General features: G+C 43.1%; 1 protein-coding gene across 4 annotated transcripts in view; it reads left to right on the top strand.

Annotated features, from left to right (window-relative positions):
• Positions 1-18,822, top strand: part of LOC6502149 (teneurin-a) — a 210,452-nt gene that overhangs the window by 144,590 nt on the left and 47,040 nt on the right. For all 4 annotated transcript variants that reach the window (XM_014904464.3, XM_044717075.1, XM_001966084.4 and 1 more), the window contains 2 exons: positions 6,899-7,195; positions 8,772-8,878. In XM_014904464.3, the coding sequence (XP_014759950.2) occupies positions 6,899-7,195; positions 8,772-8,878 (404 nt within the window). The remainder of the gene's footprint in view (positions 1-6,898; positions 7,196-8,771; positions 8,879-18,822) is intronic.

The raw sequence follows: 18,822 nt of genomic DNA, 5'->3' as shown, positions 1-18,822 counted from the left end.
CCCTTTTGTTTCTCTCGAAAAACTATTCCGCAACTCCGAACGAGGCTTTTTGTTTAGAGTTCTCCCTGGAAAATAAATTTGATAAATTCCCAGGACTTCCTGTAGCCTGTAGCTAGGCTCTCCCCCCTCTCTGCCCCTCTCTACCCCTCTCTGGTTATCCTGTTTCCTCCCTCCAAAAAACGATCGAGCCTGCAGGCCATTGGAACATTTTGTTGAAAACTTTTCAATGGAGGCAGGGAGGCCTCCGTCTACTTCCTATCACTCCCCCTACTGTATTGAGTGCAAGTGGAACAAAACTATGAATTTAGTTTTTCTGGCATTGTTGGGTTAAATTGCCCCATCCCTCCCCACTCCCTTTCCGGTTTGTTCGTGGCTCCTTTCAACACAGATTCGTGCCTCACAAAGCGAAAACTAACACAGAACGCCCACCAAAAACGTGATTTTCGCCAAAATTTCGCACACACACACACACACCCTGAAGAAGAGAGAGAGTTGGCACATAATAGGACCCCCCCTTTAAAAGAGAGGGGAGGGTAGTGGAAGATAAATCCAAACAAAATTACACGCTGGCTATGAAACGCTGGAAACGTGCTAGAAAAATGAAGCGCGAAATCAATAATAACACAGCCGAACAGGGCCAACAGACAGAGACAGTTGCAGAACGTGCGAAAGAGACAGGGGAGAGGGGAGAGGGTGGAGGGGGGACAGGGTCTAAATAGGTGAACAACAAACTTTGTGTCGCAAAGGGCTACGTGCAACATTAACATCTGCAACCAAATCGGAGCAATTGCATTCCATTGTCCTGTCACGCATCCGCAAAGTGCCAAGATTGTGAAGGAGAACCACCGAACCGAGTGCCAGAGTGTCGAATAATTGTCGCAGATAATTGATTTGTTGCGGAGGGAATCACAAAAAGGGTTTACTTACACAATTAGGGAGAGAATTTAAGGTTTCTGGCTGCTCCAAGTATTCTTTGACCTTCTCAAAGAGGGGGGTTCCCAAAGAAAATTTTAGAAAAAATTAAAAATATATTATTGGCTTGCAGTTTTCGATAGAGATTAATAGAAAATTGATCTACGAATCTTTTAAGGTATTCCTCTTGAATATCGGTTAAAGATTGACAAAGATATAGATCTTCTTTTGAGGTCATATAGCCACTTCTGAGCATTCTTGAAATTTTTAAAGGGACTCCTCTTGAAAATTACACAAAAAATCTAAAAAATATTTTCTTCTCGGATTTTGATGCAGATTTATTACAAATCGATATAGAAATCGATTAAGGTATCCCGCTTGAGAATCGGATCAGAATTGGCGAAGATATAGACATCGGAAGGGGCCATATGGAGAAATTCACGATTTGGCAAGGGGTCTCTCCACAAAAATCGACAAAATATTAAAAAAAAAAAATTTTCTTCTCAGATTTTGATGCAGATTTATCAGGAATCGATATAGAAATCGATTAAGGTATCTTGTTTGAGGATCGGATCAGAATTGGCGAAGATATAGACATCGAAAGTGGCCATATTCGAAAATCCAGCATTTTGCAGGGTTCTCCCCATAAAAATTTACAAAAAATTGAAAAAATATTTCCTTCTCGGATTTTGATGCAGATTTATCATAAATCGGTATAGAAATCGATCAAGGTATTCCGCTTGAGAATCGGATCAGAATTGGCGAAGATATGGACATCGGAAGGGGCCATATTCGAGAATCCAGCATTTTGCAGGGGTCTCCCCATAAAAATTTACAAAAAATTGAAAAAATATTTCCTTCTCAGATTTTGATGCAGATTTATCAGGAATCGATATAGAAATCGATTAAGGTATCCCGCTTGAGGATCGGATCAGAATTGGCGAAGATATTGACATCGGAAGGTGCCATATTCGGGAATCCAGCATTTTGCAGGGGTCTCCCCATAAAAATTTACAAAAAATTGAAAAAATATTTCCTTCTCAGATTTTGATGCAGATTTATCAGGAATCGATATAGAAATCGATTAAGGTATCCCGCTTGAGAATCGGATCAGAATTGGCGAAGATATTGACATCGGAAGGTGCCATATTCGGGAATCCAGCATTTTGCAGGGGTCTCCCCATAAAAATCGACAAAAAATTGAAAAAATATTTTCCTCTCAGATTTTGATGCAGATTTATCGGGAATCGATATAGAAATCGATTAAGGTATTCCGCTTAAGGATCGGATCAGAATTGGCGAAGATATAGACATCGGAAAGGGCCATATTCGAGAATCCCGCATTTTGCAGGGGTCTCCCCATAAAAATTGACAAAAAATCGAAAAAATATTTTCTTCTCGGATTTTGATGCAGATTTATCAGGAATCGATATAGAAATCGATTAAGGTATCCCGCTTGAGGATCGGATCAGAATTGGCGAAGATATAGACATCGGAAGGGGCCATATTCGAGAATCACGCATTTTGCAGGGGTCTCCCCATAAAAATTGACAAAAAATCGAAAAAATATTTTCTTCTCGGATTTTGATGCAGATTTATCAGGAATCGATATAGAAATCGATCAAGGTATTCCGCTTGAGAATCGGATCAGAATTGGCGAAGATATAGACATCGGAAGGGGCCATATTCGAGAATCACGCATTTTGCAAGGGTCTCCCCACAAAAATGTATAAAAATTTGAAAAATATTTCGCTCTCAGATTCTGATGCAAAATGGTGGAGAATCGATCTACAAATCGTTTAAGATATTCCGCTCAAGAATCGGATGAATATTAGAAAAGATATAGCCCTCGCTAGGTGCCTCACCGCAGCTCCCATCCAATTCTCATGCAATTCATTCAACACTCTATTTAAAGGCAAAAGTTAAACCCCGTTTAGAAACACCTTTCAAGTCCCTAAAAATATTCCCTAAAATTTGATTGGAAAAATGGTGTCCTGCAACCAGATATGTGTGTGTGTGCCTCCTGCCCAGCTTCGGTGGATTTATGTCCTTTTTGTCGCAGAAACTATCACCATATCTCGCTTGTTTTCCCAGTGGACGATGCAAAAATTGTATTTATTATCACAAAGCGGAATAAACAGAAACAGGAGAGGGTGGAGAAAAGGCAAAAAAAAAGGGGGAAAAATATTAAAAGCAAGAGAAACAGAAACAGAAACTGAATTTAATAAAAGCAAAACTTTTCGCAGCTGCTGCTGTTGTTGATTGCAAATGAAATGAATATTATTTGATTGAATAACAAGAGCGTCGGGCAAAAAATAATTGCCGGCAATCTTTGTTATGCGTTGCTTTTAAATCCAAATTAAATTAAACAATCAAACGGGCACACCGACACAGGCACAGACACAGTCACAGCCACACTGGTGCACAGGACCAAACATGACTGCAAACTGCCATTTTGAGTTACAAAATGCGGTGCACTTAAAAGTATACTATGGTTTTTTTTTCGTTCTCCTTCTCCTCCTGCTCTCGCATATTGCGTGTGGCCCAACTTTCGTCGAGTGTCATGGGTGTAGATGTGTGTTAAGGGGGGTAGTGGTGTGGGGGGAGTGCCTGGTCAGCGGCAATAATAATGGCCACAATATACGGCCAGGAGCGAGTGGAGTGGCCGGACTGCCCTGCCAAATGTATGCACAGGAAGCATTTGTAATGCCCCGCTAGCGAGGCGCGGAAGTTGTCCCCCATCTCTTTCTTTATCCCCATTGCCCTCTCTATCTATGTATCTCTCTCCCACTTGCTTCCCAACTTTGGCCCAGCTGTGCTTCCGCTTTCTCCGTCTCCTTCTGGTCAAGGTTTGGCTTTCAAAATGGCGTCTCGAAGAGGGAGTTACTTCTGAAAAGGATTTTTTTTAAAGGATTTTATATTAAAAAAAAATATTGTTTAAATTTTGAAATATATATTTTTAAGATTTAAGGAGTAATAGTTAAGGGGTTACTTGATTTTAAACAAAAAAGTAAAGTTAAGATAGGCTTTTTCTTTTAAGATCTTCAAGATGTCTTTCCATAATTTCTTCATCTTTGAAATTAAATAATTTATCAAATTATAAATTAAAAATAAATAAAAAATACTAAAATAACCCCCAATTAGTTGAAACTCTCCCAACCTTGCAATATCTAGGGTATCTGCCTCCTTTCGAGGCAACAAAACGTTGCGTGTATGTGTTGGATTTGTTGCCAGTGGCGTGCCTGGCAGGGGGCAGGAGGCAGCTGGCAGGAGGCAGGAGGCAGGAGGGAGGAGGCGGCCTCTGGCAGACTGTTTATGGTTTTTGGCTACAACTTAATTTAAATTGTTTAATTCTATTATTGTTGCTAATAAATCACTGGCACAGCTTGCGCTGCTAGCTGCCTGGCTTAGCATTTGCTAAGCTGCCCCGAAAGCACACACACACACACTGAGACCCACTCTCCCCACACACACAGATACTCACTAATACTGGGACAAGCCATATACATTTGTCTTGTGGGCCCAGCCCGGCCCGGCCCGGTCCGGTCCAAAGTCTAACCAATCTCCATGTCTATTTGGCTGAGCACCCGGGGGCGCCATTCATTGTTTCGGATTCCGGGCTTCTCCGGGTTCTGGGCTATACGGATTCTGGATACTGGATAGTGGATACTAGATACTAGATACTGGTGTTGGGGATTCCCCTACCTATAAATTACACCGATCTGGCAACATTTTTAAATCTCTGAAAACTTTCGGGATTATTATGCCGCCATCGGCGTCGCTTGCACTTCATTCGATTGCCAAAATCGACAAAAAAAAAAATGGGGAAAATTTTAAAGAAAAAAAGAGAAGAGAAGCCGCACACAACAACCGCATGTCAGATGCAGGCCAGATCGCTGCTGGGCGGCTGACGGGCGGGATGGGGGCGTGGCACACGCTTGACCGCTTGACATGCCCATAAATAACAAAGCCAAAATGGCGGCCAAAGCGAAAAAGCGAAAAACCCAAAGCAGGCCAAAAGCCCAAAACCCCCAAAATCCAAACAAAAAAAAAATATAGAGAGATACGAATAGAGCCAAATGTGATATGTCAAATGCACGCGAATATCCCACTGACGATGAGTTCGGTACAATGACAATGAATTCGAGTCGGAATCTGAATCTGAATCAGAATCAGAATCAGAACCCGGATCCACAGCCGGAGACAGTGCCGGGTCCGGGTCGGAATAAAAATAAGCATGATGGCCCAGATAAGTCCTGGTAGAGTTCCAAAAACAAAAAAAGGAAATAAAAACGAGTTGAAAGGCTTTTGGCGCAACTGTACGCTTCAATTGCAGATTAAAAATGGAGGAGCTAATGACATGGCATACAAAAATAAGTGGGTTTTTAGTTCCGAGGGGAAAAAAGACTAAAATGAGGATTCTTAAATAGTTTAAAGGATGCAGTTTATGCATTTTTATGTTTAAAAATGTTTCCAATCGAAGAATTTCGATACTTTCGATGGTTTGTTCTTGTTTCTATCGATATTTTTCATTTTTCTAAAAGGTTTCTAGGCTTTTGAATCTTTTTTAAACATTTTAATTAAACAAGAACCTTAAATACTCATTAATTTTCTTAAAATTTTAATTTTAATTATTTTTTAATAACAATTTATGAATAAATTATGAATAGTTGGCCTTAAAGTGTCTAGAAATCATCACTTTTTTGCTGCAAAAACAACAAAAAGAGCTGTTTTCGAGTTGTAATTTCTGTTGCATACTTGCGGGCGGCGCCTGAAAATGGCATCCGCATTCTGCGCTCTGCACTTTCCTCCAACAACAATGGCAGTTATCGAGTCCTGGCAGCAGCGAGGACTGCATTTCCGCTTAATGTCCAGCGATAATAAAACACAAACAGCAACAAAAATCGCTCCAGTCCGGTCCGGGGATAATGAAAGCCCCAGCCCTCCTTTCAGTCCTTTTTTTCCTCATTCTCGTCCAATACAATACTCTGCCACACACACTTACTCTGCTCACATATGCATTGATTTATGTTTTTTAATTTAAAATTTCCGCATCACTTAACCGTTAAAAATAATAATAATAACAATAACAGCGGGCAGAAGCCAAAAGCCAGCCAGCCCGCCAGCCAGCCGCCTTTTGTCCGCGAGGATGGGATTTAAATATTGTAACGAAAAAGCGACGGAGCCAATGTAGAGCGAAAACTTTTGCACATGTTTTAATTTCCGCATTACAAGCACTGTCAGGGCACTGCGAGAAATACTAGGGATTAAATTGGGGATTAAATAACAAATTATTGGTAATTTTAGTTCTTGGGGAACAAGGCTTTAAAAGGTATACCTTTCGTAATTATTTATTTATTATTTATTTTATATTTTCATAGTGGACTTGTATTTTTCTCACAATGCTTTTATAATACTTCATTTATTTTCTTTATATATTTTCTCTTTATTACTTCCTTTGTAGTTACTGAGCCATAAATTATTAAAAAAATATGTAGGTTTCAAACTTAAACATAATCTTGAACTTTATAGGCTACTTTTTAAAGAAAATATATGGCTTAAGGTTTATGATTTTTACTTCAAGAACCTCATTTAAGTCTTTATCTTTTTTTCTCTTTGAAATATTGAAGAAATAGTTTCTTACTATACTAGTTTTCGTACTATTTCATACTACCCATAAAGGAAGAAGGCTCTAGCTATTGTCCTATAGGCTATACCATAGTAATTTCTTTGCACTATTGAGAAAATATCACTTAAAGAAAGTTATTATGGAAGTAAGGATATACTTTTCTTACCTTATCATTATATAGTCCTTAATATCGTGCTATATAACTTACTATATTTAATATTAAACCTTATGTACTGCCTGAATAATCCCCAAAATTGTATTCCCAACTGTCTCACATATTTGAATAATATTTTCTCACGTATTTTTCTCACACCGACTGACCACAACCTTCTTCTCTTCTCTCCCTTTCCGAAACAGGCTCGGCGGCCACCCCCAACAGATGCCCCAAAGTATGTCAACTGGCAGCAACACAATCGGCCACGGCGGCATCGATCGCGGAGGCGTCGGCCTGCCCATGGGCGCTGGCACAATGCCGGGGGGCGTGGGCGGAGGACCGCCAGGGGGCGGCGTGGGACCGCAAGTAGGACCGCCGGGAGGCGGCAACGGTGGCAACTGCCAGATAAGCGGCTCCCAGCCGCTGGTAATGCCCGGATTCCCGTTGCGTAATTCGCACTCGGCCCACGCACCGCACTATTCGCCATATTCGCCATCCAGGTGAGTTTCCACCATCCAGCATCCAGCAGATATACCCACGGAGGAGTCCACTACCGACTACTATATATAGCCGCCGATAGCTGGGGCTCCTTGACCCGCCGCACCGCAGGCCGTATGGGTGAATGGGCGTTAAATTGCCTGTTTGCAGCGGGCTGGCTTCCACTCAACTGATTTCTGGCTTCAAAGGGGTCGTAAAGCGTTGAAAAGTATTTATATATCGAGCGTGTATGTAGTTTTTCAGATGGCTTGTCTTCGGTTCGGAGGAGAGCTGGCTTTTTGGGGGAATTTGTTGAAAGGGATGTGCTTCTTAAGGATGTTGTTTGAAGGACTTTAAAGGGAAACAGGCTATCTGATACCCGGTACTATGGCTTCTAATACTAGAGGTTGGAGGGCAGTGGATTTCTTGATAGTATGACCACATATGCGATGATACTATCGCATAACTCTAACAAGTACCGGGTATGATAACAGTTCCTATAAGTTAGTGCTTTTTCAAGTTGTTCCTTGTAACCTTTATACCTTCTTACCAAGCTATCGCACTCCCTTTCTTATACCAGAAGTTAAAAAGCAATAGTTATCTTAATAGTATTACCACATAATACCCGATACTATCGCTTAACCCTACAAGTACCAGATCAGAGAAGAAGTCTTACTCTTAAATCCCCTCTTAAACCTTAAGAATTCCTTCACTTTCAATCTCAGCTTGGTGCTCCAACAATATCTCAAAAAAAAAAGAAAAACTTGAAGGATTTCCCAGCTAGTCCTGTGACTCCTTGAAGAGCTCTCCCCCGCAGGGCTCTTTCGCCTTTCCCCGAAACTTCAGAGTTGAATCACCTTTGAAGGCTCCTTCTCCCTCCTCTCTCGGACACTCTCGAGTCTAACCCAATTCTGGCCAACTTTCGAAAGTTGCCAACTCAAGAATTGTTAATTCTCTTTAAGCCGGGACCACGCCCCCATCGCCCAACCGTCTTACCGCCCTACCGTCCCACCGCCCACGAATTTCACTGGCAGTTGCTCCTCCTCCCTCGATTCCCAGAGTTTTGTAGCATTTCATTCAACTTTTACGCAATTAGAGGCGACCACGCCGAAAGACTTGACAGCCCGGCCTGCGGCGGCTTAGACTTGTTGGCTGTATGTGTGATTAACACCCTTTTTGGGAGGTAGACCAGGACCAGGAGGTCTACAGGCTCCTTTGTCCTGGTCTTGTGCATCATTTTGCATGCGTTGCCATTTCGGTGGGGAGGCTTTGGCTTTATTAAAAAAGTTGCCGGCTGTTGTCGGCAGTTGACAAACTCATTGGCACGAACAGAGAGGGAAGGGTTGGCCTTCCAGTGTACTCCTCCACTGACCCCAAGATATGTACTGTTTCTCTCTGTGCAGGCTGTTTGGCAGGATGGTTTCTGTGGTCCTTGTGATATGTCAAGCATATAAAGCCGCAGGACCCAGGGATTCAGAGCCAGCAGGTCCTCCTCCTCTTACTCCTCCGTTAATTACAAATGCATTTCTCAACAGTTTGCTCAACATTCTCTATATACACAGACTAACTCCGTATATATATTCCGCTTTTTATTCGCAGGTTTCACATAGATAAACGCTGTCAGCACCGATGTTCCTGGAAATGCTTGAGCATCGCCTTAATACTCGTATCCGTCGTCCTAACCGCCATGCTGGCATACTTTGCAGGTAAGAATCGCCCCCCAAAAAGCGTAGCGGACATTCTCATAATGCCACCACCAGGGAGGCGAGAGTTAATGAAAAATACACATGCATATGCACAGTATATACATATTAGAACTGTATGTGTGTGTGTGTGTGTATGTGTGGGCAAATATTCGCTCAGTGTACATAAGTGCAAACTACAAACAAGCGATAACAAGGCAAATACATCAAAGTGTTTGCTTTACATTAGCGTTAAATGGTGTTAACTTACACCCACACACTTGCACAGAGCTAAGAAACTCGACACGGAGCGTTGCCCTAGGCAAACACACACAAAAGCACACACACACATATACTATACACTGTGGCAAAATTTAATTACTTTTTGAAAGGTCAGAGAACTTGAAATGGTGGGTGGAAGGAGTAGTAGAGTAGGTGACTTTTTGAGGAAAAATCATCTATTCTTCCAGCAGAGTTCTCTTCTGCTTTGTTTTTTTATTAGTTATCGATTAATTATCGATAGTTTTGTAATTTACTCTATCATTTGCCTAGCTATTCAATTTCTTTAATACTTCCTTAAAGAGATCTCTTTAAAAATAATTTTACAAACTATGTTCTTAATTGAGTGTCTTAATAATCAGTAGTTTTTATAGCAATAGTTCGATAAATATCAATAGAATTTCGATAGATCATAATCGATTGAATTGCAATCTAAAGATTGAACTTGAATGAATCAACTTTAGATATTTATTTCTTGATAGAGATTAGATAATAAAGCTCAGAGACTTTGGACCCTTCTGAACCCCTAAGACTAGCACCACAGATTTTTCTCTCAGTGCCTGGAGCTCCATCCACGCCTCTGGGCTGTCTCAAAATGTTAATTGATAAATGTGGCAACCGGCGGCCAGGTCGGGCATCCGGCTCAATTGACAAGCAATTAGAAACCGCAGCCCCAGCAGCCGAGGCCAGAGTTCGATGGCATCGGGCCCAGGTCCCACCTCCCAGCTCCCAGCTTCCAGCTCCCAGGATCGAGTGTCGGTTAGTGCGAATGCTAATGAAGTTCATAATTGTGGGATATGTGGCTTCAGTTGCCACTCCCATAGCCACCAATAATATCAGAAATGAATTAATTGTCAAAATTGAAAACTGATAGCTGATAGTCGGTGTTTGGCATTGAAATGGCTTTTTAATGCCTGCTCCTCCTGGTCTGGTCCTTGGTGGTAGCTTGTTATTGTTGTTGCCACATCCGAAGGATGCTGCCAGATCCTTTTCTCCTCCTGCGTGCCTTCCTGCTGTTTTTGTTTACAACTTGATAATTAAACACGTTTTGTGCCCAGTCCCAGCAGGACTCCTGCTCCAGCTCCAGCTCCTGCTTTCCAAATTATATTTACAGGTCAATTTAATTCTTTTTGGCCATTTCTCTTTTCTGCTCCGACGAATCCAACCTCCACTGGCTATACTCCGTGCTGTTGCTGTTGCTGTTGCTGGTGTTTTCCTCTGGCAGAAAGTTTGCACATTAAAATATGTAAATTTTAATTTGAAACAAAAGGGTTGACGGCTGGCAGGACGGCAGGCAGTCAGGCAGCCCTTCCTCGCCAAATGTTGACGGCAATGGCGACGATGACGACGCCTCAACCACCTTTGCCCCATTTCCTCCTCCAACCGATCCACCGCTCGCACTGCCATCGCACTGAACCCTTCTCAGTGGATCCAGGTCCTCCTGCCCTCTCCTGGCATTTTATCTACTGAAACATTGGCACAACTTTTTGGACACTTTTAGCGTCTGTGCGTCGACATCTGGGCTACCGGGAAAGGAACTTCCCAGTCATTTTCCCTGATTTTCCATGGGTTTTCCCTCCTGGTGGATGGTGGCTGGTGGCCAGGAGCTGCCACCAAACTGGCTTTCTGATAAATCTTAAACGAACTCCAATTTATGTGGCAGTACCTGGCGACCGTGACACTTCAAATACATGAGTGTTTTCTACAAGTTTTTCTTTTAAAGAGTTTGTTCTTAATATTATTTCCTTGAAATTATATTCTTAGATGATAATATTTTAAGAGTAAAGAGCACCGGGTATCATAGAGGTGAAGACTTAAGCGTTCTAGACTCAAAACCTATCTGCTAGACTATCTCCTAGTCTCTAGACTATTTTAAAGTAAAGTTTAGTTCTTATTTAAAGCCTCCCATGTTTCAAGGCCTTAGATTTTATTCTTCCCCCAAAGCCAATCCATTATTTGATCTGGAAATTGAGGCCAAATAATTTTGAGGAACAGTTTGGAGGACTGACAGCTTGCGGCTTAGCCAACATCCTTGATTTTGCTCCGCCATTTGTTTGTTTGTGCCATCCATTCCGAGTCCTAGCCACTTATTCCTCCAGCTTTCTCCTGGCTTTCTCCATCAGCCACCACCACCACCACCACCACCCACTCTCGCACTTTCTCTCCCTGCGTTTAATTTATTATCTACGCAGGAGAAGCAGCAGCAGCTGTTTGGGAGTCGGAGGCACTGATTTACAGTTGGCTAAAAGGGGCGTCCTGGGTGGCTTTAGACGCCTTGTTGTGAGGAGGGAGGGGAGGCTGCTGCTGCGGTGTCACAGGATTGCAAGTGAACGAAAACAAATTTCCAACAAACCACGGGAAAAATATATGTGATGCCACTTGGCACATGCCACCCCAACCCCAATCCACTCCGGGAGAGCAGGGCCAGGGGCAGGGCCACCCATCCCTCCCCTCCCCCCCATTTTTGGCCCAAAATGAATTTAAGTTGAAAAGTTGTGAACATTTTGTGGATAGCCAGGCCAGGGGGGGGAGTGCTGAGGTAAGACAGGGGCGTACAAAAGGGGGTTTCCCAAATAAAAATAAATAGAACAAATAGATCAGAGATTTTAGGTAAAGGGTTTGAAGAAGAAGTCCTTAATTTTTGATACTTTTCCTTGAGAAACCCCTCTTCTATTAAATACCGACTACACCCTTGTCCCTTTCAGCGAGTTCTTAAGAAGCTGCGTGTGGCTCCCACTGATTTAATTGTTGGCAGCTCCGGCACATCCTTGAAATTTATCTTTTTAAAATAATGTATTAATTTTTGGGGCACTCCCCCGGAAAAGCAGCCGGAAAACCCCCTGGAAAACCCCCAAAAAACCGCCGCCATAAACTCATTTGTGTAAAAAGCTTTTTGTTTCACTGTATCCTGGTGTTGGAGCCCTGTGTATCCTTGTGTATCCTTGTGTGTGTGTGTGCTTCCCCATTGCGGTAAATTAATTTACGCTTGGCTCTGTCTCTTAACGAGAGAGTGTGTGTATGTGTGTGTGTGTGAGGGTCGTTATATGGTTGAATAGTTTTCGAAACTGCGGGGCAGGTTGGGGTTAAGACCCCACAACACAACGGCGAACAGGTGAACCAGAAATTAATTTCATGGATTCTGTTCTTTTTGTTGTTCGTTCGTTCTTTTTTTCCCCCACTTACTTTTTAATAGTGGCTAATATTTTGTTCGCAACTTTCTCCCCAGCCCTTTCACCTGTTGGCCAAATAATTTTCTATTAATTAAGTTTCCATAAAATTAGCAAACACTTGCGGGATGCTGCCGTCTGTTGGAGGTTTAAAAAAACACATATATACGAGTGCATGTGTCTTTAAACACATCCATGTCCTTTGTATCCTTCGCTGTGGCAGTAAGTATGTGTGTGTGGGTGTGGGCTTGAAGCCCATTGTCAGTTAATTAACAGGCAGACTTTGGCTGGCTTGTTTGCCTTGTCAGCACCACGAGCTGTTCTCTTTAATTTGATTTACATACCACGCCTCCGCAAACAACAAACAGCAGCAGCCGCCACCAGCCCCCAGCCACTAGCCACCATCCAACCACCCACTCAAGGACAAACAATCGTGCATTGATGAGGCAAGACTCTCCAGGCAGCCCACAGAAAACATAGTCTACTTATCAGGGCGCTGGGAGAACTTTAAAAAATTAAAGAGAAGTGACTATAAATAGGGCAAGGATAGGATAGGAACTTTGGTGACCCCGAAGTGGTAAGAATTGAGGTCTTCTTAGTTTTTATAACCATTTCATTGTAGAAAGTAATGTCTAGACCCTAAAAACATATCTAATCATCTAAAAAGCAAAGAAAAATGACTAAAAAACATCTGAAACTGTTAGAAATCAGTGAAATAGTGCTTTGGGGACCCCGAATCCCTTGGAAATGATAGTTAGTCAAAGGTTACCTTCAGATAGACTACTTAAATGACTAATAGCTTGCTATTTAATTGCTTGGCAGCCCCGGAATCAATATATGCAGCTGCAACCGTTTAACAATTTACAATTTCTGACTGTTCTCCAACTATTTGGCTTCATTTAAAGGACCGCCAGCGGGAACTGTCAGGTGGCAGCTTAAACTTTGCCGAGAGCAAGCCTGGCACATCCCGCTGTCATATCTGTCCCGATAATCAACCGCAATGTCAGCAGGCGGCGAAAGAGATGGCTACAAACCGAGAGAGAGAGAAGGAATATGTGGGGGCAAAAGTGATGGCAAGATAGTGAGTGACAAGTGCAACCGCAGCGGCAGGAGATGCAGCAGAATCTGCAGCAGCAGCAGCAGCACCAGCAGCAGCAGCATAAAGTTGCATAAATGTTTGCCGAGCGATTTACAAATGTGCCACTTTCTATCACAACAAAAGCTGAAAGAGACAGCTGGCAGGCCGGAGAGAGAGAGACGGGGATAGAGACAACACAGTTAATATGGCTGGAATGGCAGCTGGCCCGGCCAGGATGCGCATTGCAGTAGTTATCGGAAATGGGTTAATCGATTTTTAAGCGGATAACTATCGGAAACTCATTCGATATGCACTGTTTCACAGGCAAATGCAGGCCACCACGCCCCCTCACGCCCCGTACCAGGGGGTTACACTGAAAGAAAGTGATTGCAAGACTGAGGTAGTGCCAGGAGTTTTTTTTTTTATTTTTAAAATATTTCTCTCAGTGTCTGCTGGCCATGCCAAATGGCGAAGTGCGTTCGTGCGTCCATCTGTGTTGAAACTTGGTTGGCTCTGCCCCCCCTCAGTACCCCCCTTTGGTGCCACGCCACTGCCTGCTGCTGCACCACCATCTGTGTGGTTGCATGCCTTACTGCCCTGCTGCTGTTGCTGCTGCTGCTTTTGCTTTTCCCTGCAATGACCCCATGGGGCTTATCCTGCTGTCCTTTTCTAGCTCCATCTCTCTCCATCTCTCTTAACCCCCCAGTGACCCCTTAACATCTTATCGGCGTTGTCATTTACAGCAGCTGCTGGCCTTGTACTTTATGCGATTTTATTTTCATTTCACTTTGCGTTGCCAGTTGCCCCGTTGCCCGTTGCCAGTTGCGGCTTGCTGAAAATTTAATTTGTTGCTGCCTTTGGCTCTGTTGCGGTTTTATCCCCACTACCCCCCCCCTCTTCCTTCCCCCCTGGCACCCTAGATGGCCCTGCCACGCCCCCAAAACAATAGAAATTAGATGCATTGCGCCCCTAAATCGAATCCAGCACAGTGGGTGTCTCCATCTCCCCCCAACCGATGGGTGAGTGTGGAAATGCATCAGGATGTGCCAGGATGTGGAAGGATGTGGGAGAAGTTACTCTAGGATATTCATGCTTATGTGCATATAATCTTAAGCTGATTACGGCAATAGTTATCGGCGAGGTGGCTGCTGACTGGCTCAGTTCATGGTTAATTACCAATATGCCAGGATAATGGTATCCTTACAACGTGTTTATGGCCACTTTGCTTTTCGGAGCAGTCGGAGGGGCGGAGGGCTTTCGTATTGAAACAGTAGAGGATCTGAAACGATTAAAGTGGAAACAAAACACTAATAGAGAACTGAAAAGTATGCTAGCTTTTATGAGAAAGGAGAGTAGAAAAGGTTCCTGGTACTATAGAGTCTTTTCTTTTCTATTTTTGAGATAGATTTCAGTCTGGGAAGCTCTTTTAGAGGCAATAGTAGAGTAAAAAGGTTAAAAATGGACAGATAACTAATGATTCCACCTAAAAGTGTGCTAGTTTTTATTAAAAAGGAGAGAAGAAGGAGGTATCGGATATCATAGTGTATTTGCTTTCTTTCTTTCTGAAGTAGATTCTTCATAAGGAGATATTATTTGAACAAATAGGTGTAACGAGTAAAGAAAACTTACAATTAAGCCTAAAAGTATGCTTCCTTTTATTATAACAATGAAATAATGAAGTACCGGGTATCATATGGACTTTGCTTTCCTCCTTTCTGAAGTAGATTCTTATGTGGATTTCTGATTTTGAGACAATAGTTGAACTAACTAAGATAAGAGAACTAAAGCTAAAGATTAAGCCTAAAAGAATGCTAGTTTTCAATCGAAAAAACAGAAAAGAAAGCAGTACCGGGTATCATATAGTATTTTCCTTCCCATTTCCAATCTAGTCCATCCTCTCTCCCCTACTTTTCACTCTTGAAACCATCGAGTGTCCTTTTCCAAACAAAAACATCAATCTCTCAGCCACCCGAGGCTTCACTGTACCACTGTGGGAAAGAGACAGCTGGCTTTAGAAAGAGAGAGAGCGAGAGAGATTGCTGCCAATTAGTGAATGGAATTGTTCATTTTTCTGCGGTTTCCTTTGCGCCTAACGAATTATGCAAAGCACTCGGAAATTGTCCTTCTCGCATTCGTTTCGCTTTTCTTCCTCTGGCCGGAAAAACAGCCTAGGGAAAACCACCAGACGGGGGGAGGGGGGAGAGGGAGGCGGGGCATAGTGGGCGGCGGCCAATCATCCGGAAATGCGAACGTCACGCACAACCGCAACAAAGAAAGTCAATTAGCAATGGCCAAGAATGTTGCGGGAAAACACTTTTCGGTTTGGGAAAATGGCCAAAAGAAAAGCATACCCACATACCCAGCTGGTTTCAATTAATTCCAAGGCAGAGCACTGCTTAATAGAAAAAGTGTGTCACAGTCCAGGAATAGAATACATCAGAAATGTCCCTAAAAATACAAAACTATTCGCTTTTTGGGCTATCCAATCAAAGGGCATAATGAAAGACATTTCTATTTAAATAACAACACAACACACACTGACATTCGGAAAGGACATTCGCAAAGGACATTTGTCAATGGCAGTCCTGCTTCCACTTTCCACTTTCCATTTCCATTTCCATTTCTCGTCGCCGGGAAAGGTGTGCGCATGTCGTTTAAATAAATTATTTTCCTCAAGGAAGTGCAATTAAGAAAATGTTTCATAAATTTTCCAACTCCTCCTGCTGCTTCTAACTTTTCACTGACCCTGGGAGGTGGGTCCTAGTTTTCGGACCATTGTCCCGGCAGGAGCCATTTGCATAAGGTCCTGCCGGGGAAGCCCGATGATGTGTCTCATTTGTCGTGCACTCTTTTATTCATAGGCCGGGGGATATTCGAAAGTGGCGAGGCGGGCCCGGCCTGCAAAAGTTGGGCTCTCTGGCTGGGTGGTTGGGTGGCGGATATAATTAATCGAACACATCCGTTGCACACCCTTTGAGTTATCAGCCAGGAATTGGAGCAGAACTCGAGTGGGGCTAAAAATATATACACACACTGCCGAAGGAGTGCCTGGTCTGGTGTGGTGTGATGTGGTGTGGCTTGAAAAACAAAAAAAACGGGCAAAAAAATAAGAAATTGAAGGAGAAATTGCTGCTAAAAGGGGAGGTGCTTGATTTCACACTAATGATGTGCACTCTACAAGGAGATGCACTGGAAAAGATGGGGGTCTAAAGGCCATCGGCTTGCTTTTGTGGGCAATAGTGAGCTGAGAAGTCATTTATAGTTATAGAACTTGAAAAAAGAGCTAGAGGTTTCGAAAACTATAAGATAATCGGTACTTCTAGGGAGTAATTACATCAAACTAGTTGGTAATAGAAGAGTATATCGCTTGTAGGATGCTAACATGAAATATTACTTATGATACCCGGTACTTCTACCCATCAAATAGTATGGTAATGGAATAGATATAAAATAGATGAGATTATTATACGATACCCAGTACTTTTGTGAATTGGTAATAGAAGACAGTATTAAAGACATAGACTGACAGTCAAAGTTTGGCTTTAAAACTATATGATACCCGGTACTTCTCTCCATCTACCCTTTAAACTAAAACTAATTAGTAATAGAAGCATTGATGACATTACTATGTGATACCAAATACTTCCACCCTGAAGCTATACCATTTCTCTCTCTGCCCCACAAGATATCCCCATAAAAAGCTGAAAATATAAACAACTTCTTCGACTCGGAGCGCGGAGGAATAAAAACGAAACTAAATAATCATTAGCGAGAGCCAAGCACGGTCGGGGGTGGTAATGGATGGGATGGAATGGGATGGGATGGGCTGCCCCATCAGGAGGGGAATGGGCAGCAAATTGTAATCAAATTTAATTGGTGCACGAAAAACAACGCCGAGAAATGGAGGCCCAGACTAGAAACCAGAAACCAGAAACCAAATCGAATCGAATCGAATCGAATGGCAAGGAAATACAAAACCCGGGCCACTCCAAGGAGGAGGTCCTTCATTGTTGGCCGAGTGGTGGGGGTGGCCACTTGAATGAAAAGCTTGTTAACTTAATAGAACCAACTGGGCCGAGCTCTTAATTTATTAATGATACTTGCCGCGGACTATACATCCAAGTACTAGTATTTCTTTTATTTTTTTCGTCCTTCCTAGGACTGCTCCTTGTCTTGTTCGAGTGTGGAGAGTGTGGGTGTGGGGGTGGTGCGTGTGCATTAGTTTACATGTCAACGAAATGTTTTGTTTCCTGTCAAGTGCTACGAATTGGAAGCCAGCAACTCCCGAAAGTAGAGGGAGCAATGACAGCGCCCGGGCCATTATTAATATGTTTATGATTCACATATGAGTACGACTCCGGGTACTCCAAGTAAAAATATATACAAATGACGGGCCAGGACTATATATAGCCCAATCGAATGCCGGCCATTAACATAATTTCGATCGATAGGCCCGAGTGGGTGAGGTTAATTGGTCGTGAGGGTTCTTCGCTTCCAAGTGCCGGCAATAGGCACTAATGTGCCACGATTCGAGCCATGAATCCAGATGGAGATTGAAGACGTGATTGAGGTGCCTGAATGGGTCTATCAATTATTTCCCTTCAGGATACCACGATTAATTATCGAATAGAATTCCATACAGGACCTCTCAGAACCTGAAGGTTTTTTGCTCAGAAATGTTTGGTTCCAGATATGTTTGGTTAACCCATTTTGTGCAGCTGTTAACCCTTTGTCGGTGGAATATGTGCCCAGGATAGTCAGTCCTTCAATCATTTCAGTGTCCTCGCTTGTTTTTTGAAACGCTCTGCGTTGTGCAGCCAGGTCCTGGCGGCCAGGACCTGCTGGCGCCGCATTCCCACTGCCAATGGCCATAAATCGCCATGGCTGGCCATGGTTATCGATAAACGATAGCCCTCCCCCATCCCGCCTAGCAGGATTCGCCCGTTTTCCGAGAGCAAAATGCCAACGTGTTAACAACGGCCACTTTGTGTCCATGTGTCCATGTGCGGTGTGTGTGTGTGTGTGTGTGTGTGCAGGACTTTCCACGGTAGGGTAGGGTTGGTCGGGTGCTAGTTTTTGATTTATACTCGTGTGCATATTAATATGGCGTTAAAATATGATGCCGAAATTTATGTGTGAAAAACAGGGCGGTGCAGCAGCTGAAGCCACCAACTACAGCACCACAGAAGACATTATTGCGATTCTCTTGGCCATGAGGAGCAGGATTTATGGCCAGCAGTGTTCCCTTTCTTGCTTCTACGGCTGCTTCTGGCCCGATTTATGGGCGCACATTTGGCCAAGCCGGAATCGAAAATCCAGCCAAGAGGCAAAGCACTGCCCTGAAACAGAGAAGACGCAGCGGCAGCGGCCAAGGATAATACGGCAAGGATGCGGTCTCTAATCAGAGTGCTAGTTGGCTGGCCTTTAATTTAGTATTTCAATTT

This window comes from Drosophila ananassae, chromosome XL (assembly GCF_017639315.1).
Source record: "Drosophila ananassae strain 14024-0371.13 chromosome XL, ASM1763931v2, whole genome shotgun sequence".
Lineage (NCBI taxonomy): Eukaryota > Metazoa > Arthropoda > Insecta > Diptera > Drosophilidae > Drosophila > Drosophila ananassae.
Note: the sequence above shows the minus strand (reverse complement) of the source record. Positions and strands in the feature narration are given on the sequence as shown.